Source organism: Oncorhynchus clarkii, chromosome 20 (assembly GCF_045791955.1).
Source record: "Oncorhynchus clarkii lewisi isolate Uvic-CL-2024 chromosome 20, UVic_Ocla_1.0, whole genome shotgun sequence".
In the NCBI taxonomy this organism is placed as follows: domain Eukaryota; kingdom Metazoa; phylum Chordata; class Actinopteri; order Salmoniformes; family Salmonidae; genus Oncorhynchus; species Oncorhynchus clarkii.
Genome location: NC_092166.1, coordinates 28,239,761 through 28,257,125, shown reverse-complemented (window position 1 = coordinate 28,257,125; position 17,365 = coordinate 28,239,761). Strand labels below are relative to the sequence as shown.

General features: G+C 43.0%; 1 protein-coding gene across 8 annotated transcripts in view; it reads left to right on the top strand.

The window, feature by feature from the left end:
- Positions 1 to 17,365, top strand: part of LOC139376155 (adhesion G protein-coupled receptor L2-like) — a 107,585-nt gene that overhangs the window by 21,780 nt on the left and 68,440 nt on the right. For 6 of the 8 annotated variants that reach the window (XR_011627885.1, XR_011627886.1, XR_011627887.1 and 3 more), the window contains exon 1: positions 5,990 to 6,189. Coding sequence is in view for 5 of the 8 variants with exons in the window: in XM_071118401.1 (XP_070974502.1) it covers positions 6,114 to 6,189 (76 nt within the window). In the remaining 3 variants the exon portion in view is untranslated. Of the gene's footprint in view, positions 1 to 5,972; positions 6,190 to 17,365 lie in introns of those variants that run through there. The other 2 variants (XM_071118402.1, XM_071118405.1) reach the window with 1 other exon arrangement.

The window sequence follows — 17,365 nt, the reverse complement described above, 5'->3', positions numbered from 1 at the left end:
ATGTTAAACGGGTGTCCTGACTCTGGTCACTAAAGACCTCATGGCACTAGGGCCTCCTGAGTGGCGCAGCGGTCTAGGGCACTGCATCGCAGTGCTAGAGACGTCACTACAGAACCCGGGTTTGATCCCGGGCTGTATCACAACCGGCAGTGATCGAGAGGCCCATAGGGCGGAGCACAATTGGCCCGGTATTGTCTGGGTTAGGGGAGCGTTTGGCCAGGGGGTGGGCTTTACTTGGCTCATCACGCTCTAGCGACTCCTTGTGACAGGCCGAGCACCTGCAGGCTGACCTCGGTCGTCAGGTGAACAGTGTTTCCTCTGACACATCACTTAAGCAGCGCGGTTTGCCGAGTCATGTTTCGCCACCCGAGCCCGTTGGGGAGTTACAGCGACCAGACAAGATCAAAATTGTGGAGAAAAAGGGGGCAGGGGTGTTAACTCTGGTGTCCTGGCTATATTCCCAATCTGGCCCTCATACCATCATGGCCACCAAATCATCCCCAGCTTCCAATTGGCTCATTCATCCCCCTCCGCTCCCCTGTAACTATTCCCTAGGTCGTTGCTGTAAATGAGAATGTGTTCTCAGCCAACTTACCTGGTAAAATAAGGGTTAAATAAAAAAGAAGAAAAAAATACCCATGACTTCACTCACAGTCAGTTCAAGGTTCAACCAAAGATGATCTTGACTGGGAGAGATGTGAGGCGGGGGAGACTAAGTGAATTAATTACGTTTTTGGTGACAATCAGCTTTGAAATGGTTTGCATATTATCGTACAAAAAAGTACTGGGTAGTGAATTGTTAACTTCAGCTGTAAACTAGCAAGCAAAGTTAGCCTACAAAGCTGGAATATTCCGGTGCCTTGTAGCAATGTAAAGTGTTCTACCCTATAATGAACATTATTTTGCAAACAGTAATTAACCGTTTCAACATTTCTACATGCCGTGCTGCATTAGTCAAGTGTGTAAACTTCTTTGCAGTATATATAAGTGGTGATGTAGCTGGCTGTTGTTGTGGGGTGGACAGTTCCCCAAATTAGTTAGTCAGAGAGGGCTAAAGGACTGAAGCATTGTGCCTGTGAGGTCCAGACTGGAACACAGACAGAACACACATGCCCACATCTTTATTTCAACTGAAAGCTTCAAGCTTACACCAGTCCAGGACTACTTACGTGCTCTAGTTGTGTCCCAGTCTCACTTGATATGTATATATGCACTCTTTATTTCTCTCCCCTTCCCTGGCACTAACAATTGAAAATAAATTAACATTCCTGCGGCTTTATTTTGTCCTTCTCTAAGCCTGTTGAGAGTACTGGGGGGCGAACCCAGCAGGTCAAGCCATACTCACAAGCTGTCAATCATTCCGAGTGACCCTCCCGCCCATTTCTTTTTCCTCCCTTCCCATTCTTCTCTCCCTCTCCTCTTGCTCTCTCTCTCTCATCTATTCAGTTACTACCTTCTTAGAAAACCCTGGACTCCCACTCTTGCTCTCTCTAGATTCTCTCTTTTGCTATCTTTCGCTCTCTCTCTCTCTCTCTCTCTCTCTCTCTCTCTCTCTCTCTCTCTCTCTCTCTTTCTCTCTTTCTCTCTCTCTCTCTCTTTCACTCTCTCTCTCTTTCTCTCTCTCTTTCGCTCTCTCTCTTTCGCTCTCTCTCTCTCTCTCTCTTTCTCACTCTCTCTCTCTCTTTCGCTCTCTCTCTCTTTCGCTCTCTCTCTCTCGCTCTCTCTCTCTTTCGCTCTCTCTCTCTCGCTCTCTCTCTCTCTCTCTCTCTTTCTCGCTCTCTCTCTCTCTTTCACTCTCTCTCTCTTTCTCTCTCTCTCTTTCGCTCTCTCTCTCTTTCTCTCTCTCTTTCGCTCTCTCGCTCTCTCTCTCTCTTTCACTCTCTCTCTCTTTCGCTCTCTCTCTCTTTCGCTCTCTCGCTCTCTCTCTCTCTTTCACTCTCTCTCTCTCTCTCTTTCACTCTCTCTCTCTCTCTCTCTCTCTCTCTTTCACTCTCTCTCTCTCTCTCGCTCTCTCTCTCTCTCTCTGTCTGGCTCTCTCTCTCTCTCTGGGCTACTCTTTTGCCGGTCGCCTCGAGCTTGAGGCAGCCACAAGCTTTGTCAAAGAAGTTTCACATTCATTCAGCCTGCTGCTGCCCCAAACAGCCTCGTATTTCATGCTAGGACATGTGGCCTGTCTCTTTCCATCCATTTATTCTAATTACATTTTAATTGCTTGCCTTCCCCCTTTTGAAATGCTTGCTTGTTTTTTTCTCCCTATCATTCCTCTGATAACATGAAACATTTGTTTGCACTGTGGTGTTTTTTTTCTCGATCCTCCAGACTGATGATACATTTGTCTCCTCGCTCTTCTTGCTGTCTTATGGGTGGGAGAGAAAGAAAAACAGATGTTCTAGATGTTTGCACGTCATTTTTCATCCCCTGTGATGGATACTGGGTGTCTGGGATGATATACTGTTAATAGAAAGAGCAAATACAGGAAGATATTAATTCCTGTAGTTCCTTTATGGGGGAACATTGAGCAAAAAGTACAGATGATGAGTTAATAACGTCTAATGATTCTAGAAGATTTCAGGATTATTATTAAAGTCGGTTAAGGTTAATGTAGCTGGTGACAGTAAGTCATAACTGGGTCTGGTATACAAGTGTTACTATAGCTGCTGCCATGGCGATGATGGTATTAGAACAAGATGTGATAATTCCTTCCTGGTCGAGTAACAAGTAACCTCAATAATTCCCTTGCTGCTTGGAGGAGCTGTGCTGTAGATCATTTGTCCACATAAACACACCATCTCCCAGGGGTTAACTACGCCTCACTTACCTCTTTAAGTCATTTTCTGCTTGAGGAAGCTACCCGGCACCTACCACAATCTTCCCTTCCTTCCCCGACGTAAAACTATGATACGTCTGTCAGCACTCGCAAAAAAACGTCTTCATGTTAATCTGCTAATCCTTTTTTATCTCAAGTCTGACCAAATCCTGTCCAGAAACCCCGCCAAACAAAACGGCTGGTTGGGGAAGGGGGGGATGAGCTCCTCCGCAAGCTTAAGGGAGAAAGGGAACATGTTACTCAGCGGGGCGACGGTGCGGGTGGGTCTGAGTAGTACTGAGTACTGTGCAGGAGGAGAAAGGGGCCCCGGGGCAGGCTGTGCGGGAGGCAGGGAGGGAACCCCAGGCCCCGCAGGCCCCTCGCCCCCTGGTGTCTAGTTGGGATCAGCGGTTGAGCCAGCCCAGCAGGGCAGAGGGGTTAGTGGGTAGGGGGTATTGGGGAGGGGTGTATCCTCTACCCCATAAACCCCCTGTCTCTCCAGTCTCCACCGGTCAACCACCATGCGTCTTCCATTAAAGCCCCCCTTCCTTAAACCCCCTGCCTCCAGGACTCATATTTGTGGATGATAAATGTGTAAAGCGCTGGGGGAGGGCGGCACAGTCACGTGTGGCCTCGGTTGGAGGGGGGGCTATGGGGGGGAACTGAATGGTAACCATTTTTCTGGTCTCATGCCTTAAATGCATCTGCAGGGTGACAGGACAGGCCTCACACGTCACTCAGACACCAGAGTACCAGCGATTATTAGCGAGGCTCACGTTGTCTTGGGCCGCTCTGAGAGGGAGTAGCGTTTTCACTGCCGCTCCACTGTGTTATCTGATCTGGTGGCCTACTGCGGCTGGATAAGTCATTTCCGGACAAATAATCACATCTCACTCTCTCTGTCTCTGTCTCTGTGTCTGAAAGCACCACCTATCTTCTAACTGATATATCATCATAGCCTCGCGTGTGTTAGCTTGGCGCCGCACAGTACAACAGTTTGTGGCAGATTTGACCTCGAAGCAAGATGAATTACCCTTGGGTCTGTAGACTATGTGCACTATGTTTAGTTAGCCTGTTAAAAACAGGACTCTCCAGCCACCCATAGAGCCATTTTAAAGACTGAATCCATAATGGAGATTTAAATGATGACTCTGTATGCTAATGCATATAGAAGTTCCCACAACACAATGCTTTTTGTGTGTGTGCTGCCATAAATATATCTTAGCAGTGCATTAGTGGAGCCCAGAGAGTGATCAGAACCGAGTGCTGTCCTGCTCAAATTTAGGTTCATTATAAAATAATCAGGGTAGTTGATGAGTGTCTCTGGAGAGGAGAACATAGAAACGCAAATTATCCTCTCGTGGCGTCCTCCACACTTCAAAGTGTAAAATGCTGCGTACTGTGTTCATGATGACATGTCTTCATGGACAAGGTCACATTGTGGAAGTTAAATATAGGTAGGACATCATGAACTAGGTTAAGTCATGTGTACTGGATAGTAGTCTCTTTGGTGTGTTTGTTTTGTTTTTGTGCAGGTCAAGGTGTGTGTATGTGTATTTGCTTGCATGCGTGTGTGTGTGTGTGTGTGTGTGTTCTTGTTTGCTAACATGTACACTACCGTTCAAAAGTTTGGGGTCACTTAGAAATGTCCTTGTTTTTTTTTTTTTTTTTTTTGTCTATTTAAAATAACATCAACTTGATCAGAAATACATTGTTAATGTTGTAAATGACTATTGTAGCTGGAAACAGCTGATTTTTAATGGAATATCTACATAGGGGTACAGAGGCCCATTATCAGCAACCATCAACGTGTTCCAATGGCACGTTGTGTTAGCTAATCCAAGTTTATCATTTTAAAAGGCTAATTAAATTACAGGCTCAAATTGGCAGGAAACAAAGAACTTTCTTCTGAAACTATTCAGTCTATTCTTGTTCTGAGAAATGAAGACTATTCCATGTAATCGAACCCACAACTGCTGGTGCTCCAGATACTTAACTAGTCTAAAGAAGGCCAGTTTAATTTATTCTTTAATCAGAACAACAGTTTTCAGCTGTGCTAACATAATTGCAAAATGGTTTTCTAACGATCAATTAGCCATTAAAATGATAAACTTGGATTAGCTAACACAACGTGCCATTGGAACACAGGAGTGATGGTTGCTGATAATGGGCCTCTGTACGCCTATATAGATATTCCATAAAACATTTGCCGTTTCCAGCTACAATAGTCATTTACAACATTAACCACGTCTACACTGTATTTCTGATCAATTTTATGTTATTTTAATGGACAAAAAATGTGCTTTTCCTTCAAAAACAAGAACATTTCTAAATGACCACCTTTTGAACGGTAGTGTATATGTGACATGACCTCTATCCGGCCTATTTGACTTGTATTCTAACAAGTCTCTCTGGTGTGTGGAGTGCGTCTTCTGGGAGTTGAGCCTAACCTTAGCTGAGGCAGACAAAGCTGGCTGGGCTGTTTGTGGTTCCCTTCAAGATAAGGAAGAAGCAGACAAAAGTACCTCACAAAGAAGCTGTGTCTCTAATGGTGTCCTGTCTGAGTCTGTGTGAGTGCGTTGCCTGAGCAACAGGGTCCTCTCTTGTGGGTATAAGGCAGTAGAGCTCTGGGGAGGAGATTGAGGGAGGCAGGGAGTGGAGGGATAAACGGGGTGAAGGTAGTCAGTGTAAACACTAATTCGCTACATGGAAAAGATGAGCCTATAGCCCAGGGATGAGTGCTCTGTCATCCTCTCTTCTACCCAAGAGTATTTCCTGTCAGAAGCGAATAATAAACACTAACGGTAGTCTTGATAGACTGAATAGCTCCAGTATTTCGTCAAACCTCTCCATTTGCCTGTCTGCATGGACTGAATATCTCACTATCTGACTGGTTTGACTGATGAATGTTTGTGGTCATTTTGGCAGATGCATATATCCGAAGTGACTTACTGTTATCACACATTTTCAGTATACATTTGTCTCGCCATGAATATTCACCATTTGTACTGTGTGTTGAATATTTATGGTAATGCATCGCTCAAACCCATCTTGAAAGATGGCAGCAGTGATGACATAGGCTTTGTGATGATTTTGTCTCATTTTGCAGCAGTACCCCCCCCCCCCCCCCTCCTTTTCACCCCAATCTTCCTCTCTGTATTTTCAGATGAGAAGATGACTGGTGAGGCTTCTCCTAAAACCACAGATCGCTGACTACTCCAAGACTCCTCTGCTTTTTCGATTCTATATCCTACAACCACAGTTGTTAACTAGAGGGCATCTGGAGACCTCTCCACACTCAGCAACAATGGCTCCTGCAGCGTGGAGGTGTTTAGTTCTCCATTGTCTACTGCTCACCCTAATTCATTTCCATTGTTCAGAAGGTAAGTCCTTGTCTGGATTTGAGTCCGATACATTGTGTGTGTGTGTGTGTGTGTGTGTGTGTGTGTGTGTGTGTGTGTGTGTGTGTGTGTGTGTGTGTGTGTGTGTGTGTGTGTGTGTGTGTTCACTGAATGTGATTGTGTTCACTGAAAGTATGTTTGCAGTCTTCTAATGGGAGTGAAGAGTTGTGTTATATGGTGAATTCACTTCCAAGATATTTTATCATTGAAGGTTCACAATAGCACAGGGACTGAGTTGTTGATCTGAGTGCAGTGCACCGAGGCTTTTGTAATTCAGAAAACCCCATTCGTTTTTATATGCAACTTGATAGGATGATTCTGTTCAGTCCTTGCACCTGGAGGCTTCAATCAAAGGAGATGGCGTTTTGCCTAACAGAAGAGTTTTTGGAAAGAACTACTAGTGTTTTTTTGTGTTTGTTTTTCATGCTACCCAAAGGCATCTTGTGATTATTTTTTTCTTTTCTTTTCCATGCCTTACTTTAGATTAGTACGTTTGGCTGTCATTACAAGTTTGTCAAACTATTCTCTCTGATATGTTCCCATCGGAGGCATTAATATCGGTTGGTTGGTATTTCTGCTTAATGACAATCATTACATGTCTGTTCGGTTTTACTCTCATTGTACTCAAATCACATGCTAGCGTGCCAAACATTGATTACAGCCAAACGTCAAAGCGTATCAACTCCTGAGATTTCTTTTGAATTAAATATCTCTTTGTCATGTTTCTATTTCACACTTTCATAGATTTCAATAGTTTTTTTGTTGTTTTATATTTAAATCTGACTGTGAAAGATGATTTGTTAACTAAAAAGAGATGGGGAATGGAACAGTCGAAGCAGGCACAAACATTCAGAAGGAGATAGACTCACTTTGTAGATGTATAGCATTTGAATACGATACTAAATAACTCAAATCTTTTTCCCAAGAAAACAAACGACCTCAGAAAAGTTTGAAGAATGGGGCTTCTGATTTGAGCTGCGAGATGGTCTGGGCTGAACGGTCCCGGTGATTTTCTTTTCAGGGCGAGTTCCTGCTTTGGTATGCAGAAAGTCAAGGTTTTGGGTTTCACTTGACGAAGGCGAGGGCTCTCAGGCCTATGAATGCAAATTTGCCCATTTTTATCAAAGAAGGAATGTGTGTGGGTTTTCACATTGAAAACTATGTCGGATCCATTCGTACGCCACTCACCTTCACCCTGTGTGTGTGTGTGCCATTTTTTGAAGCATAAACCACATTTCCATGGATGTCAGACCTACAAAAGGCCCCCTCTTAAAAACGACTTCCTCTTTTCGGTGAGGAGGAGATAGTACTATGACGTGACCATGTACACCCAAAACAAAAACATTCCTTTTTTTTTGAAAATCTTTAATGACAGATGTATTTTTATTTATTTTTTTTTTTATCTTGTTTTTGGGTTATTGAATGCTTATTCTAGGTTTTTGTAACTAGAGGAATGGAGTCGGCACAAATACTTGTGACTGTCCCCTCATTCCATCGAGTTAATTAACGCTTATGAAAAATGCCATTTGGTGGGTTTTCTTATTAGCATAATAGGGACATCATTGGAAACCTTGCTTCAGTGCATGTGGTTTTTATATTCAAATATAGCTCTCTGATTCTCTCTCTGTTTATGCGCACAGCTTTTTAAAAAGTTCTAGTAATGACTTCCGTTCTATGTTTGCACTCGTGTCTTTTTATTGCTGCCTTTTCAAATCATTGTCTAACTTATATATTGACTAAGTATATCATTCCTGGAGCAGCAAACTGGGTCAGGGATGGTATCATGTTACTCAAGGGTGGTTTTAGACCGCCCAGCCTGTAGATATGAAGATAGAAGGTGACAACCAGATTCAGACCTAGCCAAGCAGCCAACCCTGCAAAGGTAGGGCCGAGTTCCTCTCACAATGGCAGTTATTATGAACTTCAAAGAAAAGGGGGGACGGGGGGGGATTATGGTCTGCGCTTTATTTTGTGTAGATATTGTGTAGCCGTCGTTCTGTTGTTAATACCAGGAGTGGAATAGGCCCCTCAACCGAAACATCCAAACGTGTATGAAACAGAAAGAGGAAGATAAAAGTAGTTTCTCTTCTTTGTCTGTGTCATCTCTTTGTGTAGATGGGGATTAAGTATAATTTAGGAAACACTGTTTGTTTTGTTCCCAACAAGTGTTTGGATTGCAGGCGATATTCAGTTTCTACACCAGGTTCTGTCTATTTGACAAGCATATTAAACTGAGGTGTCAATGTTTTGTCTATTCAAATACCAGCCTTTGTGAAAAGTGCCGAAGGGCTAAAGCAGACAGTGGTGTAATTATTTTTGACCTAGTTTATTCACATGACCCCTGTACATATTGAGAGTTAGACTAACTTTTTCAGTCAGTGAAAATTGCCAAAATGCAGGCACTCTCATTCACTCCTAGTAGACATGGAGGGCTTCCAATTTTACTTAAACTATTTGCACATCATTTGAAATTTCACATGCATTGGACTGCATTGCTTTCAATAGCAGATCTTGCCTAAAAGTTATTATATTATTCTATCAACTCCCATACTTGAGTGATTTTTTTCTATCAAGATGGTTATAAGGGTCAACTATAGGTCCCAACTCATCAAAAATGATTGGACTCGAGCCATAAGAAAGCCATGGCTGTGTATTGATGGAATGGCCTCCCATGTGCCACACTGGTATTTCCAGTTGTCAGAGTGGAATGAATGGAAAGAAAGCAGCGAGCCTCGATTCTCCACACTGGCCTCCAGCCATTAACGTCCAGTCTGTCATCTGACTGATATGCTTGGTTTGGTGTTTTTATAATTCATATCTGAACGGTGCGGGTCTATGGCAGGGCTATCATGAATTATCAGTCGAGCCCTGGGAGATTCACAGATGACTGGCGAGACGGCGTGCTGTGAACATGCACACAGAACGCCCTCTGATTTATCCCTTTCCCACGGCACGTTCTGGCCCAAATGGAAGTCTTCCGTGAAACAAGACAGGTTTTATCGCTTGGACTTTCATCTAGCCATGACCGCATGGGGGGTGTCGCTGAGAGATGGATCTTAACCGTCACATTCACATTCTCAAAATGTTTATTATACTGCAGTCATCATTATAATTCAGTCAGTATTGGCTACAGCATATGTAGCGATGCTTTCCCCACACAATCCTTTCCCTCACAATGCTTTCTCACCATGTCCATCTTTAAGATGAAATGTGTCTTTTTGAATGTAACCTTGCAGAATTTCCCATGAATAGGAGAAGCCGGTAAACCTAGATACGATTTGTCCAGAAAAATGTAATTATTATGGTAAAAAGCTGTATTGAACAGCACAGGATTCAGCATTTCATTCTGCGAAAACAAAACACAATATCACCCTTGATGGGGTAATTTAGATTAGCAGTGATTTCCTGAGTGGGTCTTGGGAAACCAAGAGCAGCAACAAGAATGTTCCGGTCTGTCCGTACGCACAGCTATGATTTAAGAGTGCAGGCCTTTGGGAGAGGAGAGGCCTAGCTTGCTTTTATTGTGTATTTAGATGTGATTGTAAAACTCCCTGTTATATGGCCCTATGATGAACAGACACTCAATCTATTAGGTTGGAAGTTAAGCCTCCTGACAGGTTGATTTCATTTGCTTAGCATGCCCCTAAATCTTGTTTGCTGGCAGCGACACAACCCAGCTCAATTCACACCCCTCCAACGTCTCAAGTGGATATAAACACACGGGACCAGACCCCAGCCTCACTTTTTTCCCACTCAAATGTGAGATCTACAGTTAAAGTAAATGGAAGTTCCTCAGACTCAAACAACCCAACTCAAATAATGGTGGTGGCAAAGTAATATTGTTCCCTGTGGTGTATACAATAGAGAGGAGTTTCAGTTTAATTGAACACCCCTGCTTGAATGTAAATTCTTGGAGTTGGTTTTCACAAGTCACTTCCTTCCCAGGGCTTACAAATGTCATGACAAAGTCATGCATTTAATCAAACGTTCATGTCTGCAAAAACACGTAGGCTGTCTTTTAAAAAAAATATTCAGCATTAATCATGTATGGGACTTTAGAATAAGGAAGATGATTGAAGGTAATAGCAATATGTTTGATTTTATTACAGTATAATTTCCAGTTCAAATGGTAATATTTAAATAGAGATGAATTGAAGCCAAGAGTATGTCACATTGATTCAACAATATACACAACATATAGCAAATACTAGACAACAAATAAGAACAAAGAAGATTTATTACAGGTGAGACCAAAGACAAGAATAGCGATGATCAGTGTAAACAATGCAATCTGTCGTATTGCGGCATGACTCTTTCTACCTGCGCTATTGAATATTTTAACTTGGCATTGTCAGCAATGTTCTCCTTCATCATGACATAGATTTTAATGTGTCCGGGACACCATGTTTTTAAAAAACAATTCTCTTAAGGCGCTTGTTTGATGGGGGTGGCGCCGGAGGGGAAGGCAGCCGTCTTATCGGCTCTTAACTAACCATGCTATTTTGTTAGTTTTTTTTGCGTTGTTCGTAACTTGTTTTGTACATAATGTTGCTGCTACCGTCTCTTATGACTGAAAAGAGCTTCTGGACATCAGAACTGCGATTGCTCACCTCAAACTGGACAAAGAGTTCTTCTTCAGTGAGTCAGACGGGAGGGATATAATACAGACACCCTACCAGGCCCAGATCCCCGTTATTCGCTGGAGAAGGAAACTGAGATTTAGTGGAAAGAGATCCGGAGGATCAGGCGACGAGTGGCTAATCTGCCCTTGCCTTTCGTCCTGCTAGCTAATGCTAATCGCTGGAAAATAAAAGGGACGAACTGAAAGCACGTTTATCCTACCACGGGACATTAAAAACTGTAATATCTTATGTTTCACCGAGTGGCCGACCAACAACTTTAAGAACATACAGCTGGCACTCATACACTATCTGCAGGACAGAACAGCAGCTTCTGGTAAGACACGGGTCGGGGGCCTATGCATTTATGTAAACAACAGCTGGTGCACGATATCTAAGGACGTCTCGAGATTTTGCTCACCTGAGGTAGAAGTATCTCATGATAAGCTCTAGACCACACTATCTACGAAGAAAGTTTTCATCTGTATTGTTCATAGCTGTCAACATACCACCACAGACCGATGATGTGGTGGTATGTTAAGCAAACAGGAAAGCTCTCATCCAGAGGTGGCGCTCCTAGTGGCCGGGGACTTTAATTCAGGGAAACTTAAATCACTTCTACCTAATTTATATCTGCATGTTAAATGTGCAACCAGAGGGAAAACGATTCTAGACCACCTTTACTCCACACACAGAGATGCGTACAAAGCTCTCCCTCACCCTCCATTTGGCAAATCAGACCATCATTTTACACTCCCGATTCCTGCTTACAAGCAAAAATTGAAGCAGTGACTCGGTCTATAAAAAAGTTTTCACATGAAGCAGATGCTAAACTACAGGACTGTTTTTCTAGCACAGACTGGAATATGTACCGGGATTCTTCAATAAGTGCTTCAAGGACGTCGTCCCCTCAGTGACTGTACGTACATACCCCAACCAGAAGCCATGGATTACAGGCAACATTCACACTGAGCTAAAGGGAAGAGCTACAGCTTTCAAGGAGCAGGACTCTAACCCAGAAGCTTATAAGAAATCCCGCTATGCCCTCCGACGAACCTCCGACGAACCAAAGCATCAGTACAGGACTAAGATCGAATCGTACTACACCTGCTCCGACACTCGTCGGATGTGGCAGGGCCTGCAAACTATTACAGACACAATCCTACCAGACGAGCTAAATAACTTCTATGCTCGCTTCAAGGCAGGTAACACTGAAACATGCATGAGAGCATCAGCTGTTCTGGACGTCTGTGTGATAAAGCTCTCCGCAGCCGATGTAAAACCTTTAAACAGGTCAACATTCACAAGACCGCAGGGCCAGACGGATTACCAGGACGTGTACTCCAAGCATGCACTGTCCAACTGGCAAGTGTCTTCACTGACATTTTCAACCTCTCCCTGTCTGATTCTGTAATACCAACATGTTTCAAGCAGACCACCATAGTCCTTGTGCCCAAGAACACTAAGGTAAACTGCCTAAATGACTACCGACCCATAGCACTCACGTCTGTAGCCATGAAATGCTTTAAATGGCTGGTCATGGCTCACATAAACACCATCTTCCCAGAAACCCTAGACCCACTCCAATTTGCATACTGAACCAACAGATCCACAGGAAAAGGAGGACAGTGCACGCCCTCATTCTCATCGACGGGGCTGCAGTGGAGCAGGTTGAGAGCTTCAAGTTGCTGATCTATGCATAGTCACTTTAATAAGTCTACCTACATGTACATATTACCTCAATTACCTCGACACCAGTGCCCCCGCACATTGACTCTGTACCAGTACCCCCTGTATATAGCCCCGCTATTGTTATTTCACCCCCCTCTTCAAAGGGGGTGACGCTCTAGACACAAACAGTTATAGACCTATATCCATCCTGCCCTGCCTTTCTAAAGTCTTCGAAAGCCAAGTTAATAAACAGATCACTGACCATTTTGAATCCCACCGTACCTTCTCCGCTTCTCCGGTTTCCAAGCTGGTCACGGGTGCACCTTGGCCATGCTCAAGGTACTAAACAATATCAATCGATAAAAGACTGTACTGTGCAGCCTTCTTCATCGACCTGGCCAAGGCTTCCGACTGTCAATCACAACATTCTTATTGGCAGACTCAACAGCCTTGGTTTCTCAAATGACTGCCTTGCCTGGTTCACCAACTACTTCTCAGACAGAGTTCAGTGTGTCAAATCGGAGGGCCCATTGTCCGGACCTCTGGCAGTCTCTTTGGGGGTACCACAGGGTTCAATTCTCGGGCCGACTCTTTTCTCTGTATATATCAATAATGTCGCTCTTGCTGCGGGTGATTCCCTGATCCACCTCTACGCAGACGACACCATTATGTATATATCTGGCCCTTCCTTGGACACTGTGTTAACTAACCTCCAAACGAGCTTCAATGCCATACAATAGTAAAATAAATGCATGCTTTTCAACCGTTCGCTGCCCGCACCCGCCCGCCCGACTAGCATCACTGCTCTGGACGGTTCTAACTTAGAATATGTGGACAACAACAAATACCTAGGTGTCTGGCTAGACTGTAAACTTTCCTTCCAGACTCATATTAAACATCTCCAATCTAAAACTAAATCTAGAATCGGCTTCCTATTTTGCAACAAAGCCTCCTTCACTCACGCCGCCAAACACACCCTCGTAAAACTGACTATCCTACCGATCCTCGACTTCAGCGATGTCATTTACAAAATAGCTTCCAACACTCTACTCAGCAAACTGGATGCAGTCTATCACAGTGCTATCCATTGTGTTACCAAAGCCCCCTATACCACCCACCACTGCGATCTGTATGCTCTAGTCGGCTGGCCCTCGCTACATTTTCGTTGCCAGACCCACTGGCTCCAGGTCATCTATAAGTCGATGCTAGGTAAAGCTCCGCCTTGTCTGCTAGGTAAAGCTATCTCATCATCAGCTCACTGGTCACGATAACAACACCCACCCGTAGCACGCGCACTAGCAGGTATCTCTCACGGGTCATCCCCAAAGCCAACACGTCCTTTGGCCACCTTTCCTTACAGTTCTCTGCTGCCAATGACTGGAACGAATCACACGAAATCACTGAAGCTGGAGACTTATATTTCCCCTACTAACTTTAAACATCAGCTATCTGAGCAGCTAACTGATCGCTGCAGCTGTACATAGCCCATCTGTAAATAGCCCACCCAATCTACCTACCTCATCCCGATATTGTTTTTATTTACTTTTCGGCTCTTTTGCACACCAGTATTTCTACTTGCACATCATCTGCTCATCTATCACTCCAATGTTAATTTGCTAAATTGTAATTATATCGCTACTATGGCCTATTTATTGCATTACCTCCTCACGCCATTTGCACACACTGTATATAGACTTTCATTTTTTCCCTATTGTGTTATTGACTGTACGCTTGTTTATTCCATGTGTAACTCTGTGTTGTTGTTTGTGTCGCACTGCTTTGCTTTATCTTGGCCAGGTTGCAGTTGTAAATAAGAACTTGTTCTCAACTAGTTTACCTGGTTAAATAAAGGTGAAATAAAACACAAATAAAAAATGTACTGCTGCTCTTTAAACATTTGTTATTCTTATCTCTTACTTTTTAAAGGTATTTTCTTAAGTCTGCATGGTTGGTTAAGGGCTTGTAAGTAAGCATTTCACTGTAAGGTTGTATTCAGCACATGTGACAAATCAAATTAAATGAGATTTTATAGGATGAAAGGGGATCTTGGCTCTATCAATGGGAAAGTAGTCTCATATATTGCATCCGTAGTGTCTGTGAAGAAAATGATTGCTATTTAGAGAAGAATTTGTTGCTGACGTTGACTTTACACTGCAGTCGATTTTGTAGGAGTTTATAATAAAAACAATTTGCCAGCATTGAATATGTTATACACCCCAGATGTTAATTATAAAAAAGAAAATGATATACAAATAAAAAGGAGTGAAGCAATTCAAAAATGAATTACGAGTGTGTGTGTGTGTGTGTGTGCGTGTGCGTGTGCGTGTGCGTGTGCACGTGTGTGCGTGTGTGCGCGCGTGCGTGTTTGCTTGCATATTTCTGTCAGTGGTGTATTTGTGTGATAGGTTAGTCTACATACTGATTACTATTCTGTGTGTGCGTGTATTTGTGTCTCATTGGGCTTGGTTTATTTCCACTATGTTTTATTAGCAGCAGCACTCTTGTTTGTGTACCTCTGTCTGCTAGGACTGTATACTCTAGATGGTGAACGAACACCACTCTGTAGCATGTAATAGTAAATCCCCCAAGGCTAGGGAGGCTGTGCCATGGTGCATGACCACATTTTCTGTCCAGGAATTAAATGTCACCTCGGGGTGGGTCACCTGCAAACAAAAGGGCTGCTGGGCGATTTGCAGGTATAAACAGCCCAAGATAAGGAACCCTTCTACTGCTGTGCAGGAAATTGAATAAGTGTGGTTAGAGAGGGAATAAAGTCCCCCGAAACAGGGGTCTGAGAAACAGAGAGACTGAGAGAGAGAGGCACAAAGAGCGTTTTTGTTTGCCTGGTACGTTATCAGCATATTCCTCCGTTGAGTGCACAGGGCTGCCAGCCCGCAATGGCTCCTCATCGAAATGAAGGAGGGGGGCAGGGAACCAGGAAGCTGTCTGTCATCAAGGTCTCCCCATCTGGCCAATCTCTTATCAGTGGCCAGGCTGCTTGTTGCTCGTATTGACCGGTGGAGGAGTGGAGGGGGCAAGGTCATCACAGTCATCACACTCTAGTCAATCAGTGGTCAGTCAGACAGTGTTCCAGAGATTGTCCGCCTGTTGGGTTGGGCTACTGCATTGGAATGTGTCTGGATTCTGTTTGTCTCTCACTTCATTGACCAAGCTCTAAAAGGGTCACCTACAACGACCGTATATGGGATGTTGGAATGTGATTTCTATAAAATGATTATACAACTGGTGGGTCTAATCCGGAATTCTGATTGGTTAAAAGTGCATTCCAGCCGGTGTCTATTGCACAAGTTACCACTGGCTAAATCTATGACGTTAAAATACCTATTTACTCTGTTCCATCTGACTGTGCATCTCATCAGCCCAGGCAGGGATGTTATCCTCTACAGGATTGATGGGTCCCCCTCGGGACGGTTGAGCTAATGTAGGCTAATGCGATTAGCATGAGGTTGTAAGTAGCAAGAACGTTTCCCAGGACATAGACAAATCTGATATTGGCAGAAGCTTAAATTCTTGTTCATCTATCTACACTGTACAATTTACAGTAGCTAATACAGTGAAATAATACCATGATATTGTTTGAAGAGAGTGCACAGTTATGAACTTGAAAAGTTATTAATAAACCAATTAGGCACATTTGGGCAGTCTTGATACAGCATTTTGAACATAAATGCAATGGTTCGTTGGATCAGTCTAAAACTTAGCACATACACTGCTAAATTGCACCTGGGCTGGAATAATACATTAGGGTCTTTCTCTTGCATTTCAAAGATGATGGTACAATTATTTTTTAAACAGTTTTTTATTTTTATTATCTTTTACCAGATCTGATATGTTATATTCTCCAACATTCATTTCACATTTCTACAAACTTCAAAGTGTTTCCTTTCAAATAATATCAATAATATGCATATCCTTGCATCAGGTCCTGCGCTACAGGCAGTTAGATTTGGGCATGTCATTTTAGGTGAAAATTGGAAAAAAAGTGGAGGATCCTTAAGAGGTTTTGAAAACTTGATCTCCACTATAAAAACCATCTAGACATTATCTCACATGTCTTTTAGACAAACATTTAGTTTTCAACAGTGGAGAATTGTATAAACCTTGCTGTCTGTCTCTCAGACATTTGCAACAATGTTTCAATATTCAAATTCAATCTCCAACTATCCCATAATAATGAACGTGTGGGGTTCGGGAGACGAGAGAGAGAGGCAGGCAGAGTTTCTCAGCCAGTCGAAATCATGAATCAGCTGACATCATTTTATGGATATATACAAAGAAATGTAAATTGAAAAAAAAGTAAAACGAAGTGAAGTGCAGCTAGTTTGTAGTTTTTCCAGCTTTAATTTGAAGTTATTGTGTTAGCTGTGTTGTTGCCTAGCTCCTCTGAACAACAGTGTCCTAACGAGAGAGCAAATGTTCTATGCCAGGCGAAATCGTGCCTCATTAGCTCCTTGTTATGGATTTATCCAAATATGTCACTAGAAAACAGCTTTAAAAAATACAGCTACTGTTGTTATTCTGGCTGCACTGTTTGATGTGACTGTAAGTTAGCCGTAGTTGGCTTGCTAGCATGCAAGGGATAAGAACGTTGCCAGCCAGTATGGCAATGAAACATTTAGAACGAACGACTGGATCTTGTCTCTGGCAACCGAACCAATTTAACGAACGACAAGTCGGCTTGGGTAGCAACCCTAGATTTGTTTCGGGACTATATCTTGTAGAAGGATGAAATGGTATGAATAAATTCATCAAAATAAAGTTTTTATTGAAAATATGTACAGTTGAAGTCGGAAGTTTACATACACCTTAGCCAAATACATTTAAACTCAATTTTTCACAATTCCTCA